This window comes from Vigna unguiculata, chromosome 1, assembly GCF_004118075.2.
Source record: "Vigna unguiculata cultivar IT97K-499-35 chromosome 1, ASM411807v1, whole genome shotgun sequence".
In the NCBI taxonomy this organism is placed as follows: domain Eukaryota; kingdom Viridiplantae; phylum Streptophyta; class Magnoliopsida; order Fabales; family Fabaceae; genus Vigna; species Vigna unguiculata.
Window position 1 is genome coordinate 30,566,117 of NC_040279.1, and position 17,295 is coordinate 30,583,411.

General features: G+C 25.6%; 1 protein-coding gene and 1 pseudogene across 1 annotated transcript; one reads left to right on the forward strand and one right to left on the reverse strand.

Annotated features, from left to right (window-relative positions):
• Positions 1-3,219: 3,219 nt before the first annotated feature.
• On the reverse strand, positions 3,220-4,368 carry LOC114186766 (dirigent protein 22-like). Its single transcript, XM_028074811.1, has one exon. The coding sequence runs from the start codon at positions 4,308-4,310 to the stop codon at positions 3,654-3,656; it is 657 nt and encodes a 218-aa protein (XP_027930612.1). The 5' UTR covers positions 4,311-4,368; the 3' UTR covers positions 3,220-3,653.
• An 11,293-nt stretch (positions 4,369-15,661) lies between these two features.
• Positions 15,662-17,208, forward strand: LOC114190710 (annotated as a pseudogene).
• Positions 17,209-17,295: the final 87 nt, after the last annotated feature.

Consider the following 17,295-nt stretch of genomic DNA (forward strand, 5'->3'; position numbering starts at 1 on the left):
CCATAACCACTATTGGAAACACATCAATGACTCCACAGTATCTAGAAGTAATATACTCCGTTGTGGGGTAAGAATTCGATCACCATTATTGAATGAAGACTCATAATGCTTTTTACTAATATATATATATATATATATATATATATATATATATATATATATATATATATATATATATGTATATATATATATAAGGGTATTTTTCTGAATTAAAGTTTAGCGGGTACGAGTATCCACGGGTACGGATACTATGATATCCGTACCCGCCCCGTTAACATGCGGGTATCAAAAATACCTATATCTGCGGGTAGCGGGTATCCATTTTTCATATCCGTTGCGGATTTTATCCACGGATACCTGCGGGTACGAATTTGTTGACATCGCTACGTATATCAGTATTATTCCATTATTATGTACGTTTATAATAGTAATTTATGAGAATTAAAGATTTTCGCTTTATAGAGAAGGAAAATAAAATATCTTTTATATTATGTATTGTCACCTCTTTAATTCTTTCTTTTTCATATAATGAAACGTAATCTATTTGATTTATTTATTTTTTTATCTATTGATTCCAGTCAAAGAAAAAAGGAAGAAGTAAAACATATATTCATTTCACACTTGATATATTTTGTCTTGAAGGAAAAAAAAAGAAGTGATTTTATCTTATTTCGTTGAAAAGTAAAATATTAATTTCATGGTATAGTGTTTTTAAATATATTATCTTTTATTGTTTCTTGTGCAAAATGATTTTCCTACGTTTTGTTGGAGAATGTTTGAATTATAAGAATTTGAATAGATATATTCGTCTTCATTTGAATAGAAAATTATTTAAAGGGTTAAGTATGTTTTTAGTCGCCGAACTTTAACAAAAAATTAGAATTCGTCCCTGACCGAAATTTTGAATGAATATAGTCTTTTTAACTCAATTTTGTTAACTTTTTTCTTAGGTTTCGAACGCTTTTTTCAGTAAATATTGAGCCGAGAATGTTTAAATGGCGTAAACAACTCCAATACTAACATGAAACACATTCCACATGTTAAAAAAGTCAATGTAATTGGGTTAAAAAAATTATATTCATTCATTTTTAAAGTTTAGGGACCAAAATTTATCAAAATTTCGACCAAGGACGAATTTCAATTTTTGGCCAAAGTTCAGGGACTAAAAACATAGTTAACCCTTATTTAAATGTTTTATTTTTCCTAAAACACTTTTGTGTAAAAAATACTTTTAAGAAAATATAAAATAAAATCTTAATTATTTTTATTTATAATCAGTTTTATAACAAAATTTGTTTTTAGTTCTTACAAGAATTATCATTCATCAAATATATATATATATATATATATATATATATATATATATATATATATATATATATATATATATAAATATTAAATAATTATTTTAGTTCGACAAAATCTATCGAAAAGTTATTGCTAGTTATTTGGTATTTCTTTTATTTTATATTGTATAATAATTTTTCATACATATAAAAACACGTGTACTATTCTTATTTTAATAGCTCGATCCAGTTGCAAGGATGAGACAATCCATTTTTTTTTTCTAATTATACAAGTGTGTGGTTCTTAGGGAGACTTATTCTACTATAGGAAGGAGAAGAGACAACAATTTATATCAAGTGGTGTGAAAGTCTCCAAATTTTATCAGTTGGTGTAACCTCCAGAATATGATTTTTCTAAATGAATAACTAAGTCAATTTTGGGTGTTTTTGTTTGTCAGAATCATAATTTCCTCTTATCAATTCATATTAAATCTGTACTAAAAGTATATGCATATGTAATATAAAATTAAAGATAAAATAATAAGAATCGTGATTATACTATTAATTTTAAAAAAATTAACATGATTTCTTAGATTTTATTATTATATTTGATCGTCACTGAATTTTAACAACTAGATATTAGTAGGACAAACGAACCTAACACTAAAAAATATTCATTAAATGTTACTATTTTAGAAATAGTAAAAAATTATATTTTAATGGTCATAAAAAAGTATTTATTTATTTAAAGATGATTTTCCGGTCATTATTAATCTATTTTAGAAATTAATTTTCTATTAGTAAAAAATAATAGTCTTTATTTCCATTTACCAAATCAACACAACAGTTACTTAACTTTTAATAATTAATTTCTAATTTACAACCAGACCTGATACAAGCTTCCAAAACTAGTAAAATTATTGATTTAGTATGTATTATTTTATTTAGGCTTTGTTATGTTTTCAATGAATTTATTCAGTGAAGTCATAATATTTTTTAAGAGTCGATAATTTTGTTCTATATAGTCATTTGTTAACATCTTTTAAATAGTTAATGACATGTAAATAATGTATATCATGTATCAATACGTAATTTTTTATTTTTATTTTTTAAATTTTTAAAACTTTTTTTCTTAATATTTTAAAAAATTGTTCACATGTAAAGTCAATTTTGTATCACTTAAGTCACTGTCTTATATTCAATAATTCAATTACAATTTTTGTTAATTTTATTTATTTTGATATCAATTTTTTTAAAATATAATAATTTTTTCTCTTTTTAAATTGAAACTAAATTTAATTATATATATATATATATATATATATATTATACTAAATTTTCTTTTATTAAAATTTATATTTTCATTAAATATTTTTAAAATTATTTTTAAACTGACTCTAACTATATTATTATAATTTTATTATTAGATTTATAAAAATATTTCTGAAATTATTTTTAAACCGAATCTAACTATATTATTATAATTTTATTATTAGATCTATAAAAAGTAAAACTAGAGTTGGTTATAAAAATAATCAACAATATTCCTCCTATGTTTAAACTAACTCTAACTCTGTATTTTTTAAGACACCGTCCGATTTTTTTTAAATATATATAAATCAGTTTGTAAAAATATTTCTTTCTAACTTTAGTATATTTTATAAATTTTATAAATTTGACACTCTTAAAGTTTTATATACTCATAAATATATTTTGGTTTACTAAAATATTTTTTTTAATATTCGCTATTAATTTCACAGATATTTCATAATTTTTAAAATACAGGAAGCTCTTAGATTTTTCTTTTGTCCTTAGAAAACTCTAGGTTTGTCCTGTTTTTCAATAATAAAGCTGAATATATATTTATTTTTCAAAATCACGTGTAAAGAAAATTAAGAGGAATCTCCACAAAAACAAAACAAGCAATTCGCACTACATGAAACCAAACCATCTTTCGAAAAAACAGACCAATATATAGATAAACTAATACATTACTTCCAAATAATTTCTTTTGACATCATGCTTATTATAGTCCTCATCATGTATTCTTCTCTCTCTGTTCTATTACACAACAAACACAACGGTCAACATCCCCTGACAAAAACTATTCCAGAGGCACATTATTCAGCTACGCAACTTGCATTACATCAAAGACTTCCACACCAGAATTATTCATAGCTCTAAACGGCGTGAATTAGGAAAACTTGTCTTTGGATTTATTCCCACCACCACTCTGATTTCTTGACTTGTTTATGTGTGTAAGTTAGTTTAAAACTTACCAAAATATTGTACCAAACAAGTTAGAAACTCTAACTTTCAATACAAATTTTGGAAGTTTATAAATGAACTGGAACACACAGATAAAGTTTATATTTTGCTGAGAATGGGGTCTGTCATGAAGTTAAGACCCTCGTTAACATGTTGATGAGAGGAAGAGGTGGTGGTGGTGGTGGAGGAATAATGGTAGACGTAAACATTGTATTCGACTGTGGCATCACCTTTGTGGTAATCGACCTTGACACTGCGAGCATGAACAAAACCACGTGCGAAGCGGAAAGCACCTGTGCCACCAATAATCGGCATCTCTCTCACTGGAAGCATGATCTCGTTCCTCCCCGACACACACAAAGTGCTGCCATTGAATTCTCCTTCCAAGAATGTCAAGGTAAAACTCATCACAATCTCCAAATCCAAACCTGGCCTTTGGGTTGCAGAGAGGTAAAAGCCCTGAGCTTTTCCTATCCTTTTGGACTCGACATCAGGTCCAATCGTCAATCGGTTCTCGATCACCACCATGGACCCGAATGGAAGAGGAGAGTCTGCCATGATCTTTGGAGGGTCGATTATGAGGAGAGAGGGTTTCTCGTTGGTGATCTGTTCGTGAAAGTAGAAGCGAATGTGTGTGAGCTTCTCACGAGAACGTAACTGATCGGGAGAGAGAGTTTGGTAGAAGGTGGCGGAAACCAGAGAAGCGAAAAGGAAGGAAAGGGTTAAAGGAAGAAAGAAAGTGTTGAAGTTTGCCATGGATGAGGGTTGGTAATAGGAAGAAAGAAGATTGTTGTGTAGTTAGTATGTTTTGGTGTGAACTATTTATAACGGTGGAACGATGGAATGTGAACTATTTGATGTTAGGTAACCTCACGTGATGATGAGACTATATACGAGATAAGAAATGGTTGTTGGATAAATATATTTTAGACTTAATACTCTTTTATTATCTACTTTTTTGTCAATATTTCGGTTTTTTTATCGGTGTTTAAATGATTATTGTTATCTACATTTTGGACAATATTTGGGTTTTTTTTATTAGTTAACGTACGTTAATTATGTACGAGTTTTTCGTTTTTTTTTAATTTAAAAAAAATTGTTAAAGTGTCAATGATTTGTGTCATTCATGGTTGTACTTTTTTTATTCAATTTAATTTTTATATTTACTGGCATAAACACATGTGTAGTGTGTACTCATTTTTTAAATATATGTAATATTATATTAGTAGGTTATGATGTTGTAAAATTATAAAAAGAAAAGAAAAAATATATTTATTAGAAAAGTGAAATATATTAGAAAAGATGAGAGAATAACCGTTGATAAATAAAGAAGAAGAAAATAATCAGAGATAAACAATTTTATAAAAAACTTGTATAAATAACAGTCAATTTTTAAAAATTTAATAAATAATTATATTTTAAAGGATAAAATTAGTATTTTGAAATATGGAGACAAAAAAAGAATCATCTTTATATATTATTATAGATCATTTGTTCAATCCAATCCTAAATTTTGTTGAAAGAGGACAATTTTATCCCTCCTGGATTAAAACAAAATTTAATTCTTTTAATAAATATTATACTATAATTTTTATTAAGATTTACACTTTTAGTAATTATTTTTTAAATTTAATTTATAAATTGAATATAATTCTTATATTCAATTAATAAAAAGAATATAATTATTTCAAATATAATTATTAATATTTTAGAAAAATTTACTGATATTTTTAAAATTAACATTTAAATCTAAAATATTTAATATTTTTTCATATTTAATTTGAATTTTTTGTTGAATTTTGTGTATTGCTCCTGTACTATGTTTTCAAAATACTCTCGTGATCACTAATTTTATAATTTTAAAGTATATTAAAAAGATAACTATATGTTTTTTTAACAAAATGTTTTAATACTTAAAATATTGCTAAAAAAATATATATTTTCATATAGTTAAAATTCATAATAAATGAATATTTTAATGTATAAAGATAAAGCATATATGCAACACTTGATTTGAAATAAAGAGAACTCTTTTTTTTAAAGCTTTAGATATCCTAATATATGACAAATTTAAATACACAATTACTTTTTTATTTAAATTAAATATGACATAAATAAAAATTTATTTATGTTTCTAACGTTATCTATGTCAATATTCTATAACTTGTGTATTTGTTAAGTTGAAATTCACGTTTTACACTATGATGAGTATTGAGAAATGAAATATATTTAGTTATTTTTATTATCTTTACTGACGAATTTTTTTTTAATAAAAGATAAGTTAAAGGTTAAAAAATAAGTATAAGAATAATTATTTCAGGGATCTATTAAAATAATGTATTATAATAAAATATAAATAAAAGTTGATAATTTGTTAGGTACAAATTGAAGAAAACGTTATTCGACTCACAAAACAAAGATTTAATCATATTTTATCAAATTAAACTTATTTAAACCTTTTTAAAAAAAAGTAAGTCATCTTTTAAATATATTAATTATTTTTTGGAAATTATTAAAAGCATAATAATCTATTACATTTATTAAAAGTGAAAAAATCACGAAAAATACTAGTTAAATAAAAAAATAAATGCCTCAAATTTGAAAGTATAAAGATTTATCTGTATATAAACCTTTTAAAAATAACAAGTTGTTACGCCTTTTATAATACTTAAAATTATAGCAAAATTAACGTAATGGTTGTCTAGCCTTAGTAAAAGGTTCATGGTTCAATTGATTGATTCCTTCTTACTTCATTATATATGAAACTGAATTATTGACAAAAACTCTTTCTAGAAAATGTGAAAAAAAAAAAAAAAACAGTTCATTCAAAGCAGTTGTTACCCGTTTTTCAGTTTTTAGATCCGTTTTGATGAGGTTAAATCATGTTATGGGATGTCTGTAAAATCAGAACAGGTTTATGATTGGACGGACCAGTCTACCTTGTAATTCAAACTTGTTTTTAATAACAGAAAAGACAATGTAAAAGTTAGTGGCAATTTATAATTTCTTTTTGCTGAAGACTTCCAATTATGTAATCATTTTAATAGGAAATTACTCATTTTGGACATAAAGGCAATTTATTATTGGCTTACCAAACAGCAACAATTGACTATTCAACATGTAGAATATTTTTCGAAGAAAACTTTAGCTGTAAACGTTTTTCAAACAACGTCACTTGTAGATATGTTTTAGGACAAACGTTAAAACACATGTTTTGAAATGGTATAATTAAAAAAAAAAATAACACGTCTTGAAGTTTAACAATTAATTGCTAGCAATTATCCGGTGTAAGTTTAACTCGTTACATTTGGCTCAAATATTTGGTGGAAGAGTATTATTATCTGTAATCTTAGTCAATATTGTCCAATTCGAATGTAGCTGTCTCCATAAAAGTTAAACAATTTAATTGTAGATGTTGATATAAACAATTTAATGTGTTTTCAACAATGTTGGAAAATTATTAAAGCTTTCAAAATGTTCAAAATTCTTGGGTCAATTTGGTCCATCACGGGTTCGGATTAGATTGAATTGAATTGTTTTTTCAAATTTCAGTACAGATTAATTTTTACTCAGTCAATCAAGAATCCGGCTCACTCAGGTTGAACCTTTAGTAATTTAGTAAGCCGGATTGGCTTACCAACCCAATCACAAATGAAGAGTTACGCAATTTCTTTTTGTATTTGGGTTGGGTTGAACTGCTTTCTTTTAATCAACATATTGGATTGGTAAAAACAAGTCTACCATTTTGTGATTTTGATTTGTATTTGGGGTTGAACATTATTTTAGATTGTATGAAGTTTATTTAAATTTTAATCACAATTATAATTTAGTTTTTGTTCAGACAGAAAAAAAATTGTATTTTTTTTAATTAAGTGAATCAAATTGAGTTCACAGTTATGAAAATAGAATTTGTTGTTACTGCCATAAATATAAAGGTTATGGTTCATTACATTGTCTTATAATTTTTTATATATAAAATATATATGTATTATTGCTTTTATGTTATTTTTTTTTGTGTGTGGCTTTGTTTATTGTATGAAAAAAGTACGATAATTAAATATATCATTTATAAGTTGTTTTGATGTTTTTTTATGATACAAAATTTATAAATAAAAAACAAATTAAAGCTTGGATATATGTTAGGTTATAGTTATTACATCATTAAAATATGGAATATCAAAACATTCCATTTTCAATTAGTTTAGAAAATATGCTTCATTTATGATTATTATTGTTTATTTTCCTTCATTATTTCAAATTTTATATATATTTACTTAAGGAGATTTTAAAACAAGAGAAACAAACTAGATTGAAATAACATAATTGGACCTGTTAGATTCAGAAAAAAAAATGTGTAAGAAAAAACTAAAGTTTTAAAAAAAAGTTAAAAGTAATCAAACACAACGAAATTAAATGTAAAAATAAATAAATTAAATATTGATTAAAATTTGACATGCGAAAAATTGGAAAATTAAATTACAGTAACAATAAGTGCCGAGAAATTAAATTGAAAAGAAATCAGGAAAGGAAAAGGAAATTTTTCATAAAGAAACATAAATTTTGGCGACCAAAGATATTGTTCTCGATCTTCTGCATCATTTTCTAATTTTAGACATTACAGTGTTTATCAGTAGAAGTGAAATTTTATCACTATGAACTTTTACTACAAAAGGTTATACATAGATAAATTCTTGAAAAGTGGTTAATTATTGAAATTTTTATTTAAAAATTTACACTACGAATATCTATTGTTAAAATAAAAGAAAAAGAAACATATGCTAAGTCTATAGGTTGAACATATAGAGTTGTGTATTTATAAATAAAAAAGTATAATTTCCTTTTCAATATTTAACTTGTGATATCATGAACTCATATTTTCTAGCTTTCCTCTCAATTTACTTGTTCATTTTTTATTGAGAATTTTATTAATATACTTTAATTCTCACCTTAACATTTTCTTTCATTATTTTAACCTTCATCGACATATGCAATTTTCTTACTGAGAATAACTGTAATAAAAAATAATCTTACTATATAAATAAAATATTCTTAACACTTATACCTCCACCCCAAGTAGAACATGGATACTTTTTTTTTATCTAGGTGAGAGTATTTTTCCAATTATGTGTTAATTTATTTCTTTTTTGTAACTATACTATATTTTATAATATTTTTTTACTTTTTATTTGTGTTCTTTATTATAAATTCCATGTTATGACTATTAAATATTCTTAAAAGTAAAATACAAAAATAATTGAAGTGGGGACCCATTATATATTATTATAGATATTACTACTTATTTTTCTTATATTAATTTTTTTCTTTTATTTTTTAATTGTTAAATACCAGCCAAGGATGTTTTTTCTGAATATCGTTTATCGATATTAGGATGATTAGTATAAATATGTTATCTTAAAACCAAGGTGGACTTATCAAAGTAGTGTATGAAAATTCTTTAGGACATCATTGAAAAGAGATATTAAGATTTTGACTATGGGATTGTTCAGTTTGATGAAACTGATATTCAAAGCCATGTATAATAATAATTAATGGGGACCACGTTAATAATATCTTCAATTTTGAAAAGGTCGCAAAAATTCATGGGAGTAACAGTAAACATTAAAATACAGAATGAACAAAGGAGGAAGAGGCAGAAAAAATTGAAGAGGAATTTATGTATAGAAAATTATTAATTTTCACAATAGGTAAATAAGTATTATTTATTATTTTATTATATATTTAAAAAACTTAATTACATTTATTCATTGAGATAATGAATTAAATAATATTAAAAATTGTCAAATAATTTTCTCCTAGTTCCTTTTCACAATGTTGAATGACATTGGATGTGACCCTGGTCCATGGGAAACAAGTATATTCAACGATGGAAAGCTACCAAGAAAACAAAATAACTACTTTTTCCTAGTTTCCAAAACAATTTTCAAACTTAAGTTGAGGGTAAATTCATATTACAACGTCACTAAACTCAAACTTGTAAAAAATCACTAATATCTCTATATTAAAAAAAAAGTGATAATGATAATTACGTGATAAATAATAAATCATTTGCAGTGTTATGTATCATCAGAAAAAAAAATAATTTAAAAAGTGTAAATAATATTGTAAATGAGAAATAATATTTGCAATTATCGAAATAAAATAAAACATACGTAAAGTAAAAAAAAAAGTTATATGTATATTTATCGATAAAATAATGTTTTTACTAAGTTAGAATAATTATTTTTAAAAACAAAATATTATTATTAGATGAGAGAATTTTTAATGTTTTTAAACATTTATTAGATTTTTTTTCATTTTCCTTTTATTTAGTAGTCAAAATATGTGTATCACAATCAAGAATGGTAATGGCCTATGAGCGTGTTATTATTCAATATCATCGTTTAATAATAATTCATTCTCATCCTTATCTTTATGTCTGATGGCAATATAACTTTTATAAGTTTTTGTCTAATTCTCATTTTCATTTGATATTAGTATCCACACTTACATGTACTTATATTCATTTTTTTAATATTTTATATAGCAATTAAATTATTTATATAAGAAAATAAAAATTAGGAAAAAAATCATGATATTATCAAAATATTTAATATTAAAATTGTAATGTCCTATTTAATAAAAAAAACATTGTTAAATAAAACATCACATAGTTTAATATAATTGAGCAAGATTAGAGAGTATAACAAAATAATTATTACAGTGATTCAAAATATACAAAGTATACATGATACCCAAGGGCCCAAATCAACCTAAAGAAAAACTATAAACATGAACACTAGAGTTTTTCAAAAGAAGGTGAAGAAAGATAAATATCCAATCTAAACCACAACATCTCCCTCCATCTGATCAGGATCAACATGAGTTTCCTCATTTGCTCACACCAAGTTATGGTGACTATTTCATTTGATCAGGATCAACATGAGTCTCCTTATTTGCTCACATCAAGTTATGGTGGCTATGATAAAAGAAAAGACACAAGAAACAAAGACATAAAAAAAGAGAGTAAGCTAATGAAATTAAATTACAAATAATAATCAAGTCATTATAATACAAGCAACAAGTAATACCAAGCAATAGTAGACACTCTAATTCAATTATCTTGATACATATAATGAAATTGGATTCACTAAAAACTTTGCACTTGCGGTGACCTCTAGTACTCTGTAGAGAGGTTGCTAATGGGTTTCACCTTACCATATACAAGGTTAATCCTTGATCATCTAAGACCATTATATTGCATTAGATTAGGACCTCTTGCTACTCTTACCCCATGAACCATTATACTCTATATGAATTTGAATGATCATTTAGAATGTCAAGATACCTTACGTGAATCCATAGATCAGTACATACACTATATTACCACCAAGGGAATCTCTTCATGAAATTCTAACATCTTTCACATGTTATCTCAGAATAACTCATATCTCATGCAAAAACACATCAAGGCAAGTCTCAAGTACCACATCATTCATGCATAGCTTCATACATTATATTTTTAAAATTAACTCATTTAATTACATGTTAAAAATAAGGAATTAAAACTCTAAAGCATTCTCGCTTGAGCTAGAAATTCTCATTCAAGTGACAAGGGCTTTCTTTGAGCTAAAATTAAATAGAAACAAAAAGAGTTCCAATGGCTTTCTCGCCTAAGTTAAAGATTTTCACTTAAGGAGCATGAGTTCTCGCTTAAGCTAAAGATGCTCGCTTGAGCTAAAATTCGAACAAATAACAAAGTGAAATTTTGACTATTTTTATTTGAGTCAAATTTCTCTTTCGCTTGAGCGATAGGACTCTCGCTTAAGCTAAAGATTTTCGCTTGAAATAAAATAACATTTTCACCTGTTTTTAACATTCAAAATCAAAAACCACAAACCACTAAAATTTCACATGCACCCATGAATTCAACACATAAAAACACAACAATTCAAGCAATTCAATCTATCAAATTATAACATGCAAAACAAATTTACTTCCATCAAAACAAAATAGCTTCTCTTAACTCAAACGTAGACCAAGATTGAAACAATGAAGCACCCCCAAGATAATTTTTAAGTTGTAAAAGCCCAATTCAACCTAAAGGAACCAAAACTCAAGAACACAGAAAATAATTAGGGCTCTGATCATGATCAAAGCGGAATTAAAATCCCAAAAAAGAAAAAGGGGGTGGAGGTAAGATTATCAACTTACTCGAAGAAAGAAATTGTTCAGGTAGATTTGAAGAGAACTTCGCCACGAACCCAAATTTGTCCTCTGATTCAAGAAAGGATTAAGATTCATATGAGAAAACAGAGGATCAAGGTTGAGTGAAAAGGGAAGAATGAACTGGTGTTGGGATAAATAAGAGACTTGTGTTTGGATAGAAAGGAGGCAGTTGAATATTTGTTTTAAACAAAATGGATTTTACAAAAATAGCATATTCTCTTTTCTTCATGATGTAAAATATTAACAAAAATAGTATAGTTGTATAAATTTACTTTCTTTCTCTAAATTCTAATGAGATTTTTTTTATACTATGAATAATTTATAATATCTCACTTGAACAAAATTGCACCAATAATTAATAAAATTAAACTAATAATAATTCAAATTTAAATATAGATTTTTTATCTTTGGAACCTCAATATATGTTAGATGTTGATAAAAAAGTATTTATGACAATAAATTATTATATTATAATAAATGAAACATATTTATACAATTGCAGTGGTAAAATTGATTTTATGAGAATGAATAAAATACACAAAATAATATAAAAACTCATCCAAATAATATTTTACATGATCAAAATAATCAACAAATCAAAATATTAAAAATAAGTAAAAATTATGAAATGCTCCTAGAAATAATTTGATAAACCATTTAATGAAATTGAACAAAGGAAAAAATGCATAATTAATATTTTGATAAAAGAAAAAATATTTTGGAGATCTAAGAAAAATTACTGTCAAACTATTGAAATTGTTTAAGCAAATGAAAAGCTCTTCAAATGGAAAAACAAAAAGAACTAAGGATCAAAGACAATAAAGAAGATGATATGTTTTTTATGTTACTTAATAAATTAAGGATGTCAACACTCAATTTTATCCGGATGAATAAATTTATTTTCAAAAGAATGTTTTTAGTTAATGACAAATAAAAAGGTGAAATATTTTTTTTAAAAAGAATTTCAAACTTTAATTTTAGCAAAAAAAATAAATAGAGAGAAATGAAAAAATAAAGTAATAGTCCAATTTGTTTTTAATTATTGCATTATTTTCATGAGCCCAACAATTGAAAATATATCATGACCAAATCCTTCTTTAGATTGTTCATTATAACTAAGGTTAAGATTACATTGGTATTACAATCCAAAATATATCATGACCAAAATACATTCTATTTTTGTTAAAATTATCACCAAATATTTCGAAAAAAATATTTTTTTTTCTCTCTAATCTTATATATTTGTCTACTTAATTTTGTTTCATTTAATTTTTTATTTTTACTTTTAAAGGTTATATGATTAATATCCAAATAATTTTTAATTATCCCCACTGATTTAGATCTTAAATCCGACATTAATTGTGATAAAAAATAATAAAAATTTAATTATGACATAATTTTTTCCAAATATATTTTATTCATGAAAAAGAGTTCCTAAACGGTGTCACTCAACATAATTGTTCTAATTAAAAAAAATATCTTGCTTTGTTTTAATAAAAGTGTTTTCAAGAACGACTATTGCTTAAAGGTATTTATTAAGATTAATCATTCATTTGAGTCACTTACTTTATTTTGGTCTCGTATTAAACATTATATTTTTGGAACCTTAATCAATGTTTACTTTTCTAGTAACAGTAATCATTTCCAAAATATTTAAAGAAAAGTTTGAAAAGATGTTTCATTAAATTGAAGTGAAAGAAAATAGTAGGTGAATGATTTATCAAACATCACTAGTTGATATTTTGTGCATGGCTTGAATGCTATGCTAGTGTGTGAAGAAAGTTGACTTGTATACGCTTTGAAGTTGAATGAATGGTAGGTGGCAAAATTTAGGTTGAATATTAAATGCCAGATAATAAGTTTAAGCTCAAATTTCATTCCTATACTTAAGGTCATTCCAAGAATATATAATATAAATTAAGGTTGAAAAAATGGTGGTGATGAAAATTTTAATGCTACTAGTCTCTATCAAAGTATCTATACTTTACAAGTTTATCTTTTATTATTTTATTATAAATGTATGCAGGGAAGATTCAACAAAATAAATTCTAACGTAAATGTAAAACAAGTCCAATTAATGAAAAACATAACCTTTATTGATATTAAGTAGGTGCATCATAAAAAAACACATATTATAAGTGTTTAAAAAAATTATATGATTATTAAATATCTGGTATAAAAATTTATAAAAAAAAATTGAAGATGTGAATTTCAATAGAAACGATGACCACAGAGCAAAGAAAAATTCAGTTAACTCGGATTGCGTGTGAAGTGACATAACAACGATGAAATGGTTTTTTTTTTTTTCTTTATATTAATATAATATCTGAATGGTGGGGTGGGTACATAGAATATCTCTTGTAAATTATTCGACAATCAATGGCGCGACCTTAGTTTTCTACAGGAGGCCTCGGCCCCCAAATTTTTTCTTCCTCGTTAAAATTTAATAATATATTTTCATTATTTTAAAAGTTAAACAATTAATAATTTTTAGATAAAACTCAAATAATTAATTAAATTTAAAAGCAACAAAGATGATAATATTTATTATGAGCTTTTTACTTGTTTATTTATTATAATTAATAATTTTATTATTATGTTTGCAATTTTATTGTAGATATTCTTACACATTCAAATTTTAAAAATTTATCAAATAAATTTGAATTATATCGATCTTTAGAAAGTAGAAAGATTTTTTCTGTGATAATTATCAAAAAAGATTAAAAAATAAAATAGTAGATAAATTTCTTGCATATCATATAATTATTTACATTAAAAAATAGTTAAAAATATTATATTTGATTTAATTAGTAATTTACACTATAATTTGAAAAAATAAAAAATAATCTATTATATATATATATACTCATATTCATTTAATATTCTCCAATAAAACGGAACAAGTTTGAATAATACTCTCGAAGACGAGTTTAAATTTCATTCCTAGTTTAACTTATCGTCGTCTTTACTATAACGCTTTGAAATCAATTTCAAAATCAACATTCTACAAATTCTCTGAAAAAATAATAATAATTGTGTTGGAAGGTTAACTTCCAAATTGTGTAGGCTTTTTGCATTAATGGAGCGCGTCACACAGCCATATGAGCAGTGAAACAATTTGAGGGATAGTTAATGTTATATTCTGACTCTAAAAATCATTATGGTTTTATGAAAAGCACATGAACTAATCAATTATAGAGTATACAGTAGTATTATGTCTAATTAAACCATATGTCAGTTTATAATTTTTCTTAACTATATCATTTTTCTATTATTTTTTTCCTTAGTTCTGTATATAAAAAAGATATAATTATTAATTTAATCTCTAATTTTTTATTTGGTTTATTTTGGTCTGTTAATTATTTTTTGTTTAATTTGTTCATCTTCGTTAAATTGACGTTGACACTTTTTTCCTACATGCTATGTGTTAATATGCGAAATTTTTAAATTTTTAATTTTTTTAAATATATAAATTATCACAGGTTAGGTCCCTACATAAGTTAGAAATGTTTTGTAAAGTTGTGTAAACAAAACCTACTACAAGGTGATCAAATAGAGTAACTAGAGTTTCGTGATCAATATGTACCGGCAAAAATCTCATGTATTGATTTTGATAATAGATTGTTTGAGTATACTCATGTAAACCTTTGGGTCCAACATAATCTTAGACTTAATATAAGATCTTATATCCTCATTATCATAACAAATACTTGAAGAGGGTGTGAATTTATATCTTGAAATGTGTGCTACATCAATGTCACTTGAATGCAAAACTTGGACTCAAATGACAACACAAAATGCATATGAACATAACGAGCCTTAACGAAACATAAAAAAAAAAACGAGAGAAGAGAAAACGAACAAATGAGCCAATGATGAAAATGGAACAAGATGAAAATCAAGAGGATTGTAGTATTGATTCTAAATGTTTGAAAAGTTAACTCTAGCAACGGAATAAGCATCTATTCTTTATAAAACTGATGATTATTCTCTATCACAAAGATAAAATTCAAAAGTAATAATATTTTTGAAATTTTGGGATGACTTTAGGTTTCAATTATTTAAAAAATCAAAGCTTGTAATTGTGCAAAATTTTTAAAAAATATTGTGCCATTTTGAAAGATAATTGAATCTTATTAAGCAATTTTGAAAACAGTTTTACACTAGTGAATATAAAAACATTTCTTGGTATTTTTTGTTTTATAAATACTTGACCAATACTAAGACTAATAATTAAGTTAAATTTTTTAGATAGAATTGATAAGCATAATCCTACTAATTAATTGTCTCACTTTATTGTCATTCCTAATCTTAATTAATAGATATTAATACTTTGATTCTATGGTGAAAGGGAAAAACAATCTTATTTTTGTAAACTATTTCAAAATAATTCCATATTAATATTTATTCATAAAAGAAACTCAAAATGATGAAAACATATGATCAGAAATGTTATACAAAACTTCCGTATTTTATATTAAATATAAAAGAAGATGTGAAATTTGATATTTATATATTCTAATTAACGATTTTTTCTTTCAATTATAAAATATTACGTAAACTATAATATGTAAAAACTATAGTGTCATAAAAAGTTCAAAACTAACAATGACACATTTGAACAAGAAGCAAAGAAAAATATTCCATATTGTCCCAAAAGTTTGTCTGTCACCATAAACTTTGGGAACAAATTTTGGTATAATATAACTGTAAATGGTTATTTTAGTTGTCAAAACTATAAATTTTGTTTGCAAAACCTTTTTGCCAATTCATTCCTTTCAATTTTGCATTCTATAAATCCTGAATGAAAATGTCTCTTTCCTCACACATCTTAATTTTCCCTCTCATTACAATGGCCAACACCAAAAGTCTCAACCATTTTTAGCATCACCGTTCTGAACCTAATCTTGTCATTTGGTAGCGCAAAATCTTCTACATTCTATGAAAACCTATCTCTGAAGTCTTTGGGACTAAAGAAGGAAAAGTTGAGCCACCTTCACTTCTTCTTCCATGACATTGTCAGTGGCCCAAACCCCACCGCCGTCAGAGTGGCGGAGTCTCCTTCCACCAACTCTTCCTCCACGCTTTTCGGATACATAGCCATGATCGACGACCCATTGACTATGGCCCCGAACCCGAATCCAAAGTTGTGGGAAAGGCTCAAGGAATATACGGATCTGCGGCCCAACATGAATTGGGCCTATTGATGGTATTGAACTTCGTGTTCAGCGAAGGGAAATACAATGGCAACACATTGAGCTTGTTGGGACGGAATGCGGTGTTCTCCGGTATAAGGGAAATGTCGATCATCGGAGGAAGTAGGGCTTTTCGGTTTGTACGTGGGTATGCCCAGGCAAAGACTCACACGTTTGATTTGAAGACTGGAAATGTTGTTGTAGAGTACAACGTCTACGTGTTGCATTATTAACCAACCAGTTCTTCATGATATGGAAGCCATGTAGTCTTCTTCTAATGTCTTATGCACTAATATCTCTCCATTTATAATGTATTATAA

Coding starts and splice junctions, on each gene's coding strand:
- LOC114186766 (XM_028074811.1), bottom strand. CDS start 4,310: ATGGCAAACTTCAACACTTTCTTTCTTCCTTTAACCCTTTCCTTCCTT.